The 16,204-nt window shown below is 49.4% G+C and overlaps 1 protein-coding gene across 1 annotated transcript; it reads left to right on the top strand.

Annotated features, from left to right (window-relative positions):
* Nucleotides 1-4,762: 4,762 nt before the first annotated feature.
* Nucleotides 4,763-16,057, top strand: LOC311374994 (contactin-4-like; the record flags this gene model as incomplete). Its single annotated transcript, XM_084490711.1, has 5 exons — nt 4,763-4,890; nt 7,844-8,019; nt 13,854-13,971; nt 14,488-14,646; nt 15,908-16,057. Coding segments are annotated over 5 exons (731 nt in total), but the record flags the coding sequence as incomplete, so codon positions are not given.
* Nucleotides 16,058-16,204: the final 147 nt, after the last annotated feature.

The following is a 16,204-nucleotide window of genomic DNA, read 5'->3' as shown; positions in this document are numbered from 1 at the left end:
ACCAGGTCTGGGCCCCCTCTGGGGAGGGAGATGAAGTGGATGCGGGGCGGACTCTAAAGGCAGGTTAACATCGACTCGTCCTCACGACTCCAGAGCAGCTGCGATGATGAGAGAGGAGCTTAAAGAAGGGATTTGCCAGGATAGACATTTTTCCTTCGCCGTCGTCGTTATCTCTTTCTCCTTTCTTTTTTCGGCCAGCTTAATTAATTTCCGCGCGTGTGGTCCTCTTAAGACGCCCCTAGATAAGGAGTATCAAATAATTTCATCAGGTTCACATTTCCCTCTTCTTAGATGGGCGCACTCCGCGGTGATTAACCGTGGGCATCGGGCTAAATGACTAAATAGCAAATAGATAAATCTATATTCGTTAACAACATTAATTGAAAAGGGAATCAGCAACGGCTGACGTTCAGCAGCCAGTCTTTTGAAGAAGCCACCGGTTCAAACTCAATTAAAAGAAAGAAACGGCAATTATGTTTTTTGTCGTTTTGCATTAGTGTAGTTAGGTCTGTTATTGTCGTACTCCCACTCAGTGCAGTTCTCCTGGTTCTGGGGCCACCCAGAACGTGTGAGTGTGTGGAGGGAGCAGGGTAATGGAAATGTTTTGTTGCAGATGCTCTTCAAGGCTTCCTTGTATAAGCTTGACTATTGTGGCTAATCTCCCGGATCAAAGGAGAGGAAGAAAAGGGAAGCTATAGGAAGAGGACAAGAAAGCGTTCAACCTATCCAACGGAGGAGATAGAGGCTTATATCTGAATCAAACGTTGGCGCCGGGTCAGCCAAGCACATTTGGCCGCTTATAACGATATGAAATGATAACCCGATGAAACAAATTGCATGTATTAACATACATAGAGAAATAAGCTCTATTTGTATGTATTTTTATGCTCTCTGGAACCTAACCTGCATTCAAAGAACAAGTCTTGGTCATTAAAAAATGTAAATGTGTGCCTCAAAATGTTGTGTTTATCTTCCAGATTAATTATGAATTGCGATGTTACAAATATTAGTAGTAATATTAATTAGTAGTAGTTTGTAATTAGTATTAGCAAAATACTGCACAAGATTAGAGGACAGTTATTGGAATACAGAATTTTCTTTCACACGCACACACACACACACACACACACACAATTTTTCAGATACAGTTCATGCAGTGTAGTACAATAGCATGCCCTGTTATCTGTCTCTCTCCCTCCATCTATCTTCATCTCTCTCTCTCTCTCCATCTTTCTTCATCTCTCTCTCTCTCTCTCTCTCCTTCTAGCTCTCTCGCTCTCCCTCTCTCCATCTCTGTCTCTGTGTATCTCTCTCTCTCTCTCTCTCTCTCTCTCACAAAATGCATGCATGCCAAGTAGTATGGAGCAGATCTGTTGCTTGAATGACGCTGTTACGAACGGCCACATCCCGGACCAAATAACACATAGGCTGAAGACCAAGGGCTGCGTTGGAAAGCAATGAATTATATTTAAACATTGCTTTAGACACATGGCGGGATGGTTACTAAATCAACAAAACAAAATATAACAAAACAGAAAGAAAACCCTAGCTAAACCTAACTGGGGGAACCTAACTATCTTACTCCCGACCAGAAATAAAAGGAATGTGAGTCTGCCGGGTCCTCTAACTACTCTGCTCTAACCTTAACTAATAACGTGAAAACAGCCATCGCCAACCACCAACGCATTAATTATAGTATAAGCAAGAATTTTCCCACATGGGAAATTAGTGCTTGACAGCAACTTGCGGTACAATAAACTCTACACATTAGACGCTCGGTGCCGGCGTGAAACAGCCTGGTGTTGTGACACGGAAGTGGGATGTGTGCGAGATCGTCCCCCAGACATCGGTGACAGGCATGCATTTTATCTCCGATGCCACGCCCGCAATCAGTCCGCGGCGAGAACAACCAGCCTGCAGGGGAACAGAGAGCGCAGAACGGCGCAGCTGCGCAAGTACAATATCTGCCCCTATAGTGACGTAACGGACGCACAGAAAACACTAGCCTGGTGCTACCAGACCATCGTACTTCATTTCATTTGTACAGAAGGTCTGGAACTGCTGTAATTGGCAAACGTTCACTCACTTGGAGGCGGGTGTCTGTTGAAGTTTAAAACTATTGGATCTGCCCAGTGCCACTCTGGATCTGCCATAACCAATCGCAATAGCGTTTGGTCGTGACGTATGTCATACGCCGGGACCGGCCGGAAACTACGTTGCGCGCATGCGCAGGCTGTGTACACAAACAAAACAAGATGAAGCGTGAAGATGTCTGTCAACGATAGCTGCAGGTTTTGTTCATCTAATTTTAGAGTTCAAGGAACAATTACAAATTCTACATTAATATTCGATAGTAAGGACAGAGATAATGTTTGCAGTCAACTGTCGAGGCTGGGTCTTGTCATTGACAATACGTCGCTACTTCGACGTCATCGTTCTCAGCCACTTCCTCTGTTCGCTGATTGGTCACACAGAAATTTGTTCGGGCAAAATCCCACTAACACCAGCCCCAGACTGACTACTGAAGGGAAAATGAAATTTGGGCGGAAGTAGGTGGGCGGGCGGAGCCAGGCTAAGAAAACACCCGACGTACTTGTGTTTTCGGCCGACGATATCGTATAAGTGTCGACGGCATTAACGTGCGATCGGACAGATGAATAGATTCATTATTATAGGGATATTCTCTTCATAATTCTTATTTCTGCCCAAAGCAAATACAAAACCAAAATGTGTTATTTATTGAAATGGTCTTGTTCTATTCATGAAACACTCTGCGGTGATCTCCCGCCAGCAGGTTAACGACGTCGCTCTGAGGTAAAACAGAGGGAAATCATAAGAGCCCACTCAACGAGGATTAATTTGATTTTAAATGAATCCGTTTTGCACCTCAATCAGTCGCGTCCTCGTCGACTCTTTTGAGAGGACCCCAAATGTCATGGCGCGCGGGAAAAAAAAACCAAACAGAATGTTTCTCTTAAGTGTTTCTGTGGCCTCGACCCCTTTCAGAACGCCGCGCAGGAATGACAAAACACGCCTCATGCAGATTCACTCCTCCACCGTCAGAGTCATGGTTCTCACCCGGCGCAGACTCTCTTTACAAACGGCAAAGCGTGTGCTCACAATGTCGACGTCCTCGGGTCCCAGAGCGCTTTGCCCTCGAACACGACGTGGCGCTTTTTTATTAATAACATCGCATGAATTTATCACAAAATAGACATTTTATGAACTCAACAAATAATCATGAGAATATCCCCGATGTGGATGATTACATTTATTACGTTCACTTCAAATGCCTGTAATGAAAGACCTGGCCCGAGGTATGTGCAGGGATTAATAATGTAAGACAATGTCATAAAAAGGTGGATGTGTTGACAGCACCCCCCTCTCCCCCCCACCCCCCTCTTGGAAAGACTTGTGGTTCTCAATGTGACTTTGAACAGAGGAAGCCAACTACACAGTAGGACGGCCTGTCAGCAGCCAGCGCCCCCGCCTCGACACAACAGAGGCAGCGAGGCTGGAGCCACCGCAAGATAGCCTAGCAAAGAGACTCATGGAGACATAAGCGTGTTGGTTTTTCAATGTATATCCTTTGGAATTGAGCGAATGACCTTAGTGCTATGACCATATACTGTGTATATATGTTGTATAATAATAATACTGTAATAGGTATAATGATGATGATGATGATGATAGTATAAATATTTGTGTTTATTTTTGAACTGCTTTAGATATTATAGATGGCATTATAGATGGCAGATGATTTCAGTTTGCGGATAGATTAAAGACGTGCTCGCTAAATACGCCGGAACGCCGTGTTATTTAAGTTATACAGTGCTTTGGCTGGTGAACTAGGCTATAGGTAGGCAACACTGGCGAATCCAACCAGAGTTAGCTCGATGTTCCAACTGACAAACTCCCATCTCTCACTTCACAAGCCACTCCCTCAAAACAAATGACTAGCGCGCTAGTCTTAGCGGCCGATCGGCCTAACCTTGTGGCAGACTTCACTCCAGTTCAATGAGTGTACCGGGAAAGAGTGTGGGGGCGTATTTGGGCAGATAGATAGATAGACAGACAGACAGGTCGGCTGTCCAATCATTTCGATCAGGCCCCAAATGAAACGACTGGGCGGCCTTTTTACAGGCCGGCGACATCCACAGATTCTGTTCCATCTTTTGTCCGAACATTTGATTAAATGACGCCGTTGGGATGTAATGAGAATATCAACAGACATGACAAAAAAGGGCTTCTAAAACAAATGACCAAACCAGCCTAGCATCAAAGCTATTAGCTTCAACCCGCGCTCAATCGATCAGACGCGTCCGATCCCTGTTGAAGCCAGCGAGTCATTAAGCGCAGGTACAACCGGGGAACACAAACAACCTGATCAACACTAGAACCGGCTCAATCACACTAGACATTCAACCGTCTTACAAAGACATCATTCTGCTGGATCTGCTGCCTTCCCCCGCAGAGTATTAAAGTGATGCTGCCGCTGCCATATAGCTCTTCATTCTCCCTCAGCAGACACTCTGCTGACTTTATGGACTCCGCACAGACAATAACAGCAACTCACTCTCTCTCTCTCCATGTTTAATGCATGCCGCTGCCTGGCTGGTACACACAGCGGCCCCTTTCCACCCCTCTACCCCTCCACCCAGGGGGGGCGGCCGTGCATGCATACCCAATTACACTAAGGACCGGGTTGGACGGGTCGGTGAACACATCTCCCTTGTCTGTGTGTTTTTCTGCTGCTCTCCAGGATCTCTGTGCTGGACAACGGGAGCCTCAGGATCTCCAACGTCACCAAGAGCGACGCCGGCCTCTACACGTGCGCCGCCAGGAACCAGTTTGGGGTGGCGAGCAGCGATGGCAACCTGTTGGTGAAAGGTACGTCACCCGGGATCCGCCCCCCGTCCTGCCGTGTTACAGCGGGACCTCTGAGGGGGAGGCGGGACCGAGCCTGGGCCGGAAGCCAGACTCTCCAAGGGGGCGGGGTTACACCTGGTTTCCTGCTTTGTTACGGAGATATTCTAGCGACGGAAAGGCACGGGGCACGAGTGGAGGAAACGGTCCGAAGGGGATTTTAATGAGTGTTTTCCTCCAGTGTTTACTACCGCTGGCCGGGTTTGTGTCTACCAAGTACACACTTCCAGAGCAGAGAATAAACGTGACGCGGAAGGAAGTGAAGCGCCCTGTTTAGCAGCGTTTGAGCTGCCGCCAGACTCTAGATATGAATCTAAAAGTCTGATTATCTGTGTGATTTGTGAGATTCAAGGCAGGGTGTACATATTTGTGATCCCACCAACAACACCAGCACCTGAGTTCACAAACACCCCCTCCCCATAACACACACGCACACACACACACACACGCACGCACGCACGCACGCACGCACGCACGCACGCACGCACACACACACACACACACACACACACACACACACACACACACACACTGCATGCTACACTTTAACACCTTCAGTCAAGCCGCAAACTAACATTCATTCAATGAACGTTGCAAAGTTGAGGCTGATTGTCACCTGCGACTTCGGGCCTTGACGTCTGCGTATCTCTCGCTCTCTCTCTAGTCGCTCTTCTGTACAGAATCCACCCGGCGGAGGGATAAAGGTGTGCATGATTTTGATTGGCTGTGGTTACAGAAAGCGTGACTTTTAAGTCTCACGGCATCCTGCACCACCACCTGTATAATTCCCCCCTTTCTGTGACGGTGGATAATAGCCACGGCGGGTTTGTTTAAGATTCCGATCCATTCTGAACACGCGCCACTGCAGAGCCACGCTTCCTCTGGTGGATTCTAAAGAGTGGCGTCGACAGCGGCGCCCCCATTAGAATACCTCAGGGTGGCTTCTCCTCCCAGGCCTTTTGAATTGCAAAGCCGCTTGTATGGCAACCCACAATTGCTTTTTCATTATATCTGAAGCCTCCTGCATGGCCCGATGACACCTTCATGCATACTGTATGTGTGTGTGTGTTTGAGTCGGGCTCTATTCATGACATTCGCCCTTCACGCCCCCCCCCACATCTCCTCCACACAACTCGCGTCAGAGAGTCCCCGTGGCAGCCCTCGGCGTTCTTCAAAACCACGGCCCACTCGCTTCAAGCACCTGTGATGTGTGTGCGTGTGTGCGTGCGTGTGTGTGTGTATGCGTGCGTGCGTGTGTGTGTGCATGCGTGCGTGTGTGTGTGTGTGCGTGTGTGTGTGTGTGCGTGCGTGCTTATGTGAGGTTGTGTGTGTGCGTGCGTGCTTATGTGAGGTTGTGTGTGTGCGTGCGTGCTTATGTGAGGTTGTGTGTGTGTGTGCGGTTATGTGTATGTGTATATGTGTGTGAGGTTGTGTGTGTGTGTGTGTGTGTGTGTGTGTTAATGTGTATATGTGTGTGTGTGTGTGTGTGTGTGTGTGTGTGCGTGTGTGTATTATGTGAAATAAATGAAGTACAGCCTTTAAAAAACCCACTAAAACAGATTGGCCCCCTCAAAGAGCGCAGCGCTGGTTTCAGCGCTGCCTGAAACCAGTGGACTTAACACCTGTTTACTGGTTAAACATTTCCACCGCCGTCCAAACCAGTTCCTTGGCCTCGCCGTTTGTGGCTGCCAACGTGTGATGTCACCCCGCCGTCTTCAGATCCGTCTGAGGGGTGGGGGGGCGGGGGGGTGGGGGGGGGGGGTCCGTTGGAGAGGGTGAGGGGGGCCCGGTCTTGGCACAGGAGACCCAAGGTTTCCCCATCGGCCGTTCTTGTGATATGCTGCCAATCCGCCAGCACGCTGGTCCCTGGATTAGCCAGCCGTGGTCAGAAGCTGCTACCGGGGGTCCTGCGGGGGGGGGGGGGGGGGGGGTCTGAGAGGGGCCCGCCCGCCGCATCGACCCACCTGGTCCATCAGACCGCCGTGGCTCAGTGTGCGCCGTCCTCACCCTCACCCTCACCCTCCCCCCAGCCATCCTCACCCTCACCCTCAGCCTCACCCCAGCCACCCTCACCCTCCCCCCCCCCCCCCCCCCCCCCCCCCCCCGCAGATGGGGAAGATTATGTTGATGCCTGGCATGCTGGGCGGGAAATGGGAAGGGGTTTCATTATTTTTCTGCTGCCATCCAAATCGCAAACAGAGCCAAATTACAGACTACCCGCTGACCTGCAGGACAGAGAGAGAGAGAGAGAGAGAGAGAGAGAGAGAGCATCTTCTGGTCGGAAAGCCCAAAGCAATGTATCCAGGGATCTGGGATTGATTTTAAAATTAGATCAATTTGGCGAAACAAGGTAGTTGTTTTTTCTTGGACAAACAGTTTCTGTAAACACATGTGTACAAAGAATAATATTAAAAAGCTTGAGAAACATCTATTTCTATAAACACAGACCGATTTATTTTTTACATCGATTCAGAGTTCACCTGGACTTTGCATTCCCCCCCACCCCCACCCCCCCCCCCACTCCCCTCTTACGCACTTATTATATGTTGTACGTCCTGGCACTTAATGTGCGCACTTATTGTATGTTGTATGTCCTGGCACTTAATGTGCGCACTTATTATATGTTGTACGTCCTGGCACTTTATGTGCGCACTTATTATATGTTGTACGTCCTGGCACTTAAAAATAGCACTTGCCATTGTGCAGCATCTTACCCTAGCTATCTTTGTAGTATACTGGTCACAGATTTACCTAGCAACTGTTAGTGCTTGGCACCTGGTTCTATGAACATCCTTACTGTGCCGACAGCGCTATATTGTTGTACATTGCTCTGCCTAACGTACTTATTGTAAAGTGGCTCTGGATAAAAGCGTCATGCCAAACGCCCTGATTGTTTTTCGGTTTTCCTTCTCCCCAGAGTCCACGGCCATCACCAGCCCAGCGGGCCACCTGGACGTGACGGTGGGGGAGAGCATCGTCCTGCCCTGCCACGTGTCCCACGACGACACGCTGGAGCTCAAGTTCACCTGGTTCTTCAACGAGCAGCTCATCCACTTTGGCGCGCACGGCGGCTACTTTGAGAAAGTCGGCGCCGTGAGTTTTCCTCCGCGTTCTGCTACCTGTGCTGTACTGTGCTGTTCCGCGTTCCGTTCTCGACCCTGAGTGTTTTCCGCGTTCTGTTCTCGACCCTGATGAGCGTTCTCCGGGTTCCGTTCTCGACCCGTTCGACCGTCTCACTCTCAGCTCCCTTTTTGATTGAAAGCGTTATTGAACAACAATCGACAAGAAGAGTTCAAAAGGATAAAAAAACACAATGAAGCCCAAAGGCTTGTTTCCATCGTGGTCCTTAAAACCTTGTTCCTTATGTCGGCATTCCCACCCCCCGCCCCCCCCCCCCCTCCCTGTTTAGAGCTGTCCTCTTAGTGGATTTTCTTTTGGATTTAAACGCAACGTTCATTTATTGGCCCTAATGGCGGTAATTATGACTACAAACTAACTATGAAATCCTAACATAAAGAAGCATTTCTGCCCGTTGTATCAGACTAATATATTTATGAAACGCTTCAACTCGCGCTCTCTTTCTCTCAACTGTATCTTCTGGGAAGCACAACGTTTAATCCTCTCGTCATTATATCAAATGCTTCCCCCTCCCCTCCGAGCCCGATAATCACAGAGGAGTTGTGTGTGTTTGCCGGTTGGTCTCCGACGGAGTACCTTAGGCAAGGCACTCCCAACAACGTGCTCGGCCACGCGCCGCGTTCCATCACCTAGGAGCGCCCAATCATTTATTTATCTTTTAATTAGGGGAAACCAATTATAAGGTCTAGGCTTCTCAATCACACACGCTCAGGCTTGATTCTGTGTATATTGTCGCCGCGAGATGCGCCGGGGAATTACAGTGTAGGTGTAATTGGGTTTACCTCCGGCGGTCTGAGGCCCCCCCCCCCCCCCCGCTGGGCGCTGAGACGTGTTTAACCAACGCCACGGTGACAAGTTGTCAAGACATGGCTGCTCTCGTTATGGTCAGACCTCAAACAGACCTCCATTTTATATTCAGGGAATTTGTGTTAAAGGTCCCATGGCATGCTATTTTATGGATGCTTTAATGTTAGTGGGCCCCTAATACAGTACTTGAAGACGTTCAAGAAATTCAGCCTTGGTGCCGAGTTGCAGCCACTACGAGCCAGTCCCACGATGAGCAACTCCACAAACGTGCCGTTTTTAGAGGCGGGTCAAGGTGGAGGGTGGGGGTGTGGCCCTGAGCAGCTTGTGGCCACGGTACCATGCGCTAGTGTTTACAGTGGAACACTGAACACTCCGGGTGCTCCGGCGGGAGTCCTGGAGCTCTATATCTAAATAATATCATATTATATTTAGATATCTATATAATATAATATATATATTATCATGGTCAAAAGCTGTTTGCGCCTCCGGATGATATTATGAATCTCAAACGACGGGTGTGTCGGGTTCTCAGACGCCTCTGGTTCTTCCACTTCCACGTCAATATTAAGTACAGACTGAACCGCGAAATGGAGGGGAAAGGGATTGTTGCCCGCGATTGTTGCCCGGGGTTGTCTCCCGCCGTTGAGCCCCCGCTGCCCGCCGGTGCCCTGCTGCTCCGGCGAGAGACAACCCCGGGCAACGGGCAACGGGCAGCGTTCAGCGGGCAGCGTTCATCGGGCAGCGGGGCTCCGGCAGACAATCCTGGGCAACAATCCTTTTCTCCTCCATGTCGCTGGTTCCCAATTCCTTCTCAACCATGGCCGAGATAACCCCCACTACGAATCTCGTTGTGGAAATACCAGAGACCTCAGAGAACCCGACGCAGTCTAGTCTTTTCACCAAATGCGAGCTTTATGCAAGCTTGCGTTATTGTGTTGCGTGTTATGCGCCATAACACCGACAGCAAAACGGTTATCCAAATAACAAAGAACACAGTGTGTGTATTCACACACACACACACACACACACACATGTGGCACTCGCACGGTCCTAGCTCATTGTCTCATTGGCGGGCCAAATTCTCTAGGCGGGCCAAGCAGAGAAAGGGGAGGTAACCTGGCCCCATATGACAATATATGGGGCCTAAGCAAGATACCTACTGCTCGTTTTACACCGAATGCAATTTTTAGCTACTGGGGGACCATAGGCAGGCTAGGGGAACTCATATTAATGTTAGAAAACCTCATAAAGTGAAAATGTCATGCCATGGGACCTTTAAAGCAAGGTTGACAAGGTTATCGCCATTCGAGTTCTCATCATCTTTTTCCCATGACTGGGTCTCTTTATGAATGAGGAGACTGCTGTAATTTATGGAAGTAGAAGCTTATACATATATGTATACAGTAACATATGTGAACCAGCCCAGGGTTTAAGTGTTATGTGCAGTGGAAACAACATCATTGACTTCCACAAGCGTCACCCAGAGACCAGCCTATCGCCTCCAGCATATTAATACTGTTCATTAAGTCTGTAGGTTCATGACAGTGGAAGCGATGCCGAGTGCGAATCCCAATCATTCTGCGCAATCTCCCTTTTGGCTTGAACATGCTATGTAGCATAGTAACAGAACACATGCACGTACACACATTAACACACACACACACACACACACACACACACGCAGGCTCGCACACAAACACAAACATATACACACGCACACACATACACACATAGACACAGGCACAGACACACATAAACACACAAACACACACACACACACACACACACACACACACGTACACACACACACGCACACGCAGGACTGTTTAGGTATACCGTTTGGGGAATACAAGAGACAAGCCATCCGATGTGAATTACCATGAGCTTGTAACAATCTGGAGCCCACCCAGGGGCTGGAGCCGGCAGCCAGAGGCAGTAAAGTGAGCCGCGTCGTGGACACCCCTCTCCTCTCCCGGGCTCCGTAACACTGCACATCCAGCCTCGTTAGTAGAGTCAGACGAGCAGGTGAGCGGACGTGAAGCTCTGGAGTCCGAAGATTCAGATTATCCGAGTTGTTATTATCTGAGAACGTTTTTCTATTTTTTTTCTAATTTTCTCTTTTTTTTTTTCATGCTACAAAAAAAAAATGTGGCTTTGTACGGCGATAGGAAGAAAGGGAGGATAGCAGCGTGCGATGATGATGAGCGTTTTTGATTTTGTTTTTTTGTGCGTGGGAAACTACGACCGCACTGTGCGCCGTTTATACAGAATGAACTCTCTGTGTTTAAAGTCGCCAACCGAAGCCAGCTACTGTTATCTGAGCAAACAACGTTGTGATGGAGATTAGAATGAAGTAGCAGAGGCGGATGTGGCGGTGGAGGCGTTTGTGGTGGCGGTGGAGGTGGCGGTGGAGGTGGTGGTGGCGGTGGAGGTGGTGGTGGAGGCGTTTGTGGTGGCGGTGGAGGTGGTAGTGGTGGTGGCGGTGGAGGTGGCGGTGGCGGCGGTGGTGGTGGTGGCGGTGGCGGTGGAGGTGGTGGCGGTCCTGTTGGGCGTAGTGGCAGCCCCATTAATGTCCACACGCAAACAGTGTTTCGCCTCCAGGGTCACGTTAAAAGGCAGACTGCAGAACACTTTGTAGTAGGAAGAGTAGAAAGAGTCACAGCTCATTGTTTGACCCCCAGTGTTTCCCTGGAATGGCCCAGTGAGACGGTTATATGTACTGTTCACAAACTCACCTATTTCACTGGCTTCTCTCTACATTACGACCAGATAGGGGGGGGGGGGGGGGGGGGAAGAGAGAGGGAGAGAGAGAGACTGCACTGCATACCAAGCAGTACTCTCTTTAGGGATTTGTGTTATATCTGGCTGCAAGGCATGATGGGGAAAACATTACCGTGGTCACCCATCTAGCCAGTTTTCTTGTTTTTATATTTTCTATAAATGCCTTTTCTGTCCCCGGCAACAAAACACAAATAGAACACTAAGTTGTAGGAAATGGTAGTTTGTGTTTCCTCTTTTTTCTTGTTCTCGCAGGCGTGTTCATGATACCACATCACCATCGGTGTCACCGAGCAGATGTTCGTACGTATATTCAACTGACCAAGTGCTTTGGTCGTTTCATCTCCTGACGTCCATCAGATCAATTCTTTGGACGCTGTCCGCTCCGCTCTCTCTAAGGTTTCAACCCGCTCTGGCACTCTGGTTCGGTGGATTAGTTGCTAGGATACCACGCATACATGGTCATGTCAGAGTTTGTGGATCTTAATTCCCACTAGATGCTGTCCTTTTATCCGGTGGCAATTAAGAGTAGAAATGTTTCACCTGGGTTAATTTGTTTACCTCACTTGTTTATAGTCCTTATAGTTTCCTTTTCCCACTTCCTTTGTTCAGTGCTCAGTGTTCACTGGATATGTTACCTTGTGGTATTTACCGAGCAAGTTATTTCTTATTCTCATTCTCTTTTCTCTTCATGTTTGGAAGGAAAGCTTATTAAATCAAGATCAACAATCTGATCGGAGGAGACCATTCTCTCTGTCCAATTTGAGTTCTCTTCTCTGTTGTGCTGAAAACAATCGCTAGAACCCCAGCGTTCGGTGTCAGTCTGTTCCCTTTCCCCGCAAAAGCATCTCAGCGCTATCCGGCGGTAATCACGGGCGGCTGCTGAAGGTTTTATCTCAGGGAAATACTCCTGGTTCTACATCAAAGTGCAAAGACAGGATCCCCGCTCTGTCTTCTCAGCCTCCTGCCCACGCTCCGATAAGACGTACAACTTAACACCGGCCGCGGCAGCAGAGTTCAAAGTTAATAATGCATAATGCATCGAGCGGACCTCCGCCGGCCGGGCGCGATCCGATAAAATGAAAAGGACGGGCTCATAAAAAGCCTTTTAATTCCCCACAAAGCAGCCGCCTCATCGTTTATCTCCCTCTACTTGGATATATTTGTCGAGGCCTGGGACCCCGGTCATAACCTTCGCCTCCATTATCTAATATATGAAACGGGAAAAGTAATCACAGTGACATTGCGCCGCTATCTCCTGTCCTCGCCGTTCCCGTTGCGTCTCGTTTGCTGGGCGGGTCCCTCATCTCGGCTTGTCTCTCCCCTGAGCAAGAGCAGGGCCCCCCCCCTGGCCGAGCCCCCCCCTCCCCCAGTGGAGCAGGGACGGTGGCTGTGGGAGGACAATACCGGGAGGCTGCCTGTTATCCCAATGCACAGATCCAGAGAATGGATGCCTGTACCTGATTGGTGAGCACATTCACATGATAGCCATGTGAATGTGCTAGTCACACCTGAGCGTGATAATACGGGTGAAAACACTCTAACGTGGTTTAAAAAGAAGATAATGTTTCCTGTGGTGAAGAACTATTCATTTACTAATACCGGAAGTAACACGCTCACACTAAGACTTCTTTATAACTGGGTGCTGAATCCCCCGGGTCATAATAATATTTGAAGAAAGCAAGGACAGCACTCTCAGTTATATTCAATCAAAACTTTTTAATCGCCAACAACGGACGTTTGGGGCCGTGCGCCCTTCTTCAGCGCACAATGACGATTTCCAAGAAATAATGGCGAATTCGCCATTATGCGCTGAAGAAGGGCGCACGGCCCCAAACGTCCGTTGTTGGCGATTAAAAAGTTTTGACCGAATATCACTGAGAGTGCTGTCCTTGCTTTCTTGAAGAACTATTCATCCCAGGTCCAGTTTTTCCAAAGGAATGCAGTATTGGACTGTGTACTGCGAGCAGACATTTTGAGTTTCGGACAGCGAAATTGGAGGGGAAAGTCTGACAAGATAGCAAGTGACAAATTGCCAGTAACTATAAAATACTATAATACACATATCGGGAACCAAACCATGGCATGATTTTGTACATCAATGTTTTATAAGGTTGTAAAAGTTAGAGTTTGAGTCTGAATATATATACTGTATATTTATTCTACTTGGAGTCAGTATTTTTTTTCTTTTGTGTTGCCCTTAGCGATCTGCTGGGGACATCATGATCCGGAATATACAGCTGAGGCATGCTGGGAAATATACCTGCGCCGTTCAGACCAAGGTGGACAGTGTGTCCATCGCCACCGATGTAGTCGTCAGAGGTAAACACACACACACGTACGCACACACACGCACACACACGCACTCACACACGCACACACACGCACTCACACACGCACACACACACGCACGCACACACACGCACTCACACACGCACACACGCACGCACGCATGCACACACACACACACATAACCATATCCTTTCGACTGTTGTCCTTCACTCCCTTGTTTACCTGTGTACTCGATCACCGCGGCAACCCGCGTGCACTAGAGTCACGACGCTGTCGTTGTTATAAATCACGTTTTAAAATGTGCAGCAACGGTATAAATACGCACGACTTCACGCCCTCCCTATTAAAGTAGCAGGGGGGTGAAACAAATGGCACTTTAATATGAAAAACCAGACACAGGAATCGTCAGCAGATGTTACCGCCAACAGATATCACCTCCCTTGTCATTTAATTACATCCACCGCAAGCAGGAGGAATGATCCTGCTACTGTACAGCTCTCCCCCCCCCCCACCCAGTCCTAGCTGTGTGTTCTGGGTCCCCTGCAGGCCCCCCCGGCCCCCCTGTGGAGCTGCAGGTGACGGAGGTGACAGAGGCCACGGTGGCCCTCAGCTGGGGGCCCGGTCTGGACCACCACAGCCCGGTGATGAGCTTCACCATCCAGGCCCGCACCACCTTCTCCCTGGGCTGGCAGGCAGTCACCACAGGTGGGCTGCTGTTGTTTTTGTCTCCTAGGGTGCGGCGGTTGCAGTAGGTCTGATGTCTTCCAGGGTGCGGCGGTTGCAGTAGGGGCGCCGGGAGCCGAGGAATGCCCGCGGGCCGGCTAATTGGCCCTGGATGTGTACAGGGTTGTGTCTATTCGGAGTGTATTCTCTGAGTGCGTTATTGTTGTGTTCTTTTCTGAGCCTCGTTGAAATTAAGTCACAGCTCGGGAAAACAACAAGTAGGCCAAATGTATTTTTAGCGGGGAAGGACACTTTAGTGCACCTAAGTGGCCGGCCTGTCGCATGTCTATGTCATCTGTCTGTCTGTCTGTCTGTCTGTCTGTCTGTCTGTCTGCCTGTCTGTCTATCTATCTATCTCCTATTTATCTATCTACCTATCTGTGTGCCTGTCTGTTCTATCTATCTATCTATCTGTTCTATCTGTCGGTATGTTCTATATATATATATATATATCTATCTATGTGCCTGTCTGTTTTATATAGCTATCTATCTGTGTGCCTTTCTGTTCTATCTGTCGGTCTATCTATCTATCTATGTGCCTGTTTATCTATCTGTCTCTCTATGTGCCTGTCTGTTCTACTTATCTCTCTATCAGTCTCTGTCTAGCATCGAAGGCCACTTAAGTGCACTTTAGTGACCAGTAGTTTGGAGGTTGTGCATTAGATACAAAATCTATCTCTCTCTCTTCTCTCTCTCTCTCTCTCTCTCTCTCTCTCTCTCTCTCTCTCTCTCTCTCTCTCTCTCTCTCTCTCTCTCTCTCTCTCTCTCTCTCTCTCTCTCTCTCTCTCCTCTCTCCCCCACCTGCCTGCCTGACGCCGTGTCTGCTTACTGTCTTGTCTCTGCCCGGTGTAAATGAAGCACCGCTAAATACCACCGCATCTCCAGCGGCCCTGCATTACATCTGAGGAAGTGTGTGCGTGAGTGAATACGTGTGGGCGTGTGTGTGGGCGTGCGCCTGTGTGTGTGAGCGTAGCTCCTCCTGAAAGGTCGCTCAGTTCTGTGTGGTGTCCTGGTGTGTGTGTCCTCTCCCAGCTCAGTTCTGTGTGTGTGTGTGTGTGTGTGTGTGTGTGTGTGTGTCCTCTCCCAGCTCAGTGCTGCGTGCGTGTGTGTGTGTGTGTGTGTCCTCCCCCAGCTCAGTGCTTTGTGTGTGTGTGTCCTCCCCCAGCTCAGTGCTGTGTGTGTGTGTGTGTGTGTGTGTGTGCGTGTGCGTGTGTGTGTGTGTGTGTGTGTGTCCCCTCCCCAGTGCCTGAGGTGCTGGCTGGGAGGCAGCTGTCCGCCACCGTCACTGACCTGAGTCCCTGGGTGGAGTACGAGTTCAGAGTGCTGGCCGCCAACGCCATCGGCACCGGGGAGCCCAGCCAGCCCTCCAGGAAGGTCCGCACCAAGGAGACGCGTACGTAAAGAAAAACACGGCCCCTAGCGCGGAGCGCAGCGCTCGCCGCGGCCCCAGCGCTCGGCCAGCGATGCGTGACGAAATACGACCCCTAAAATAGGTCGAATGCAGCTGGGATGTAAAGACGCGTGAGGGAGGTTATTTTGG

Source organism: Micromesistius poutassou (genome assembly GCF_964030765.1).
Source record: "Micromesistius poutassou genome assembly, contig: SCAFFOLD_1115, whole genome shotgun sequence".
Lineage (NCBI taxonomy): Eukaryota > Metazoa > Chordata > Actinopteri > Gadiformes > Gadidae > Micromesistius > Micromesistius poutassou.
Note: the sequence above shows the minus strand (reverse complement) of the source record. Positions and strands in the feature narration are given on the sequence as shown.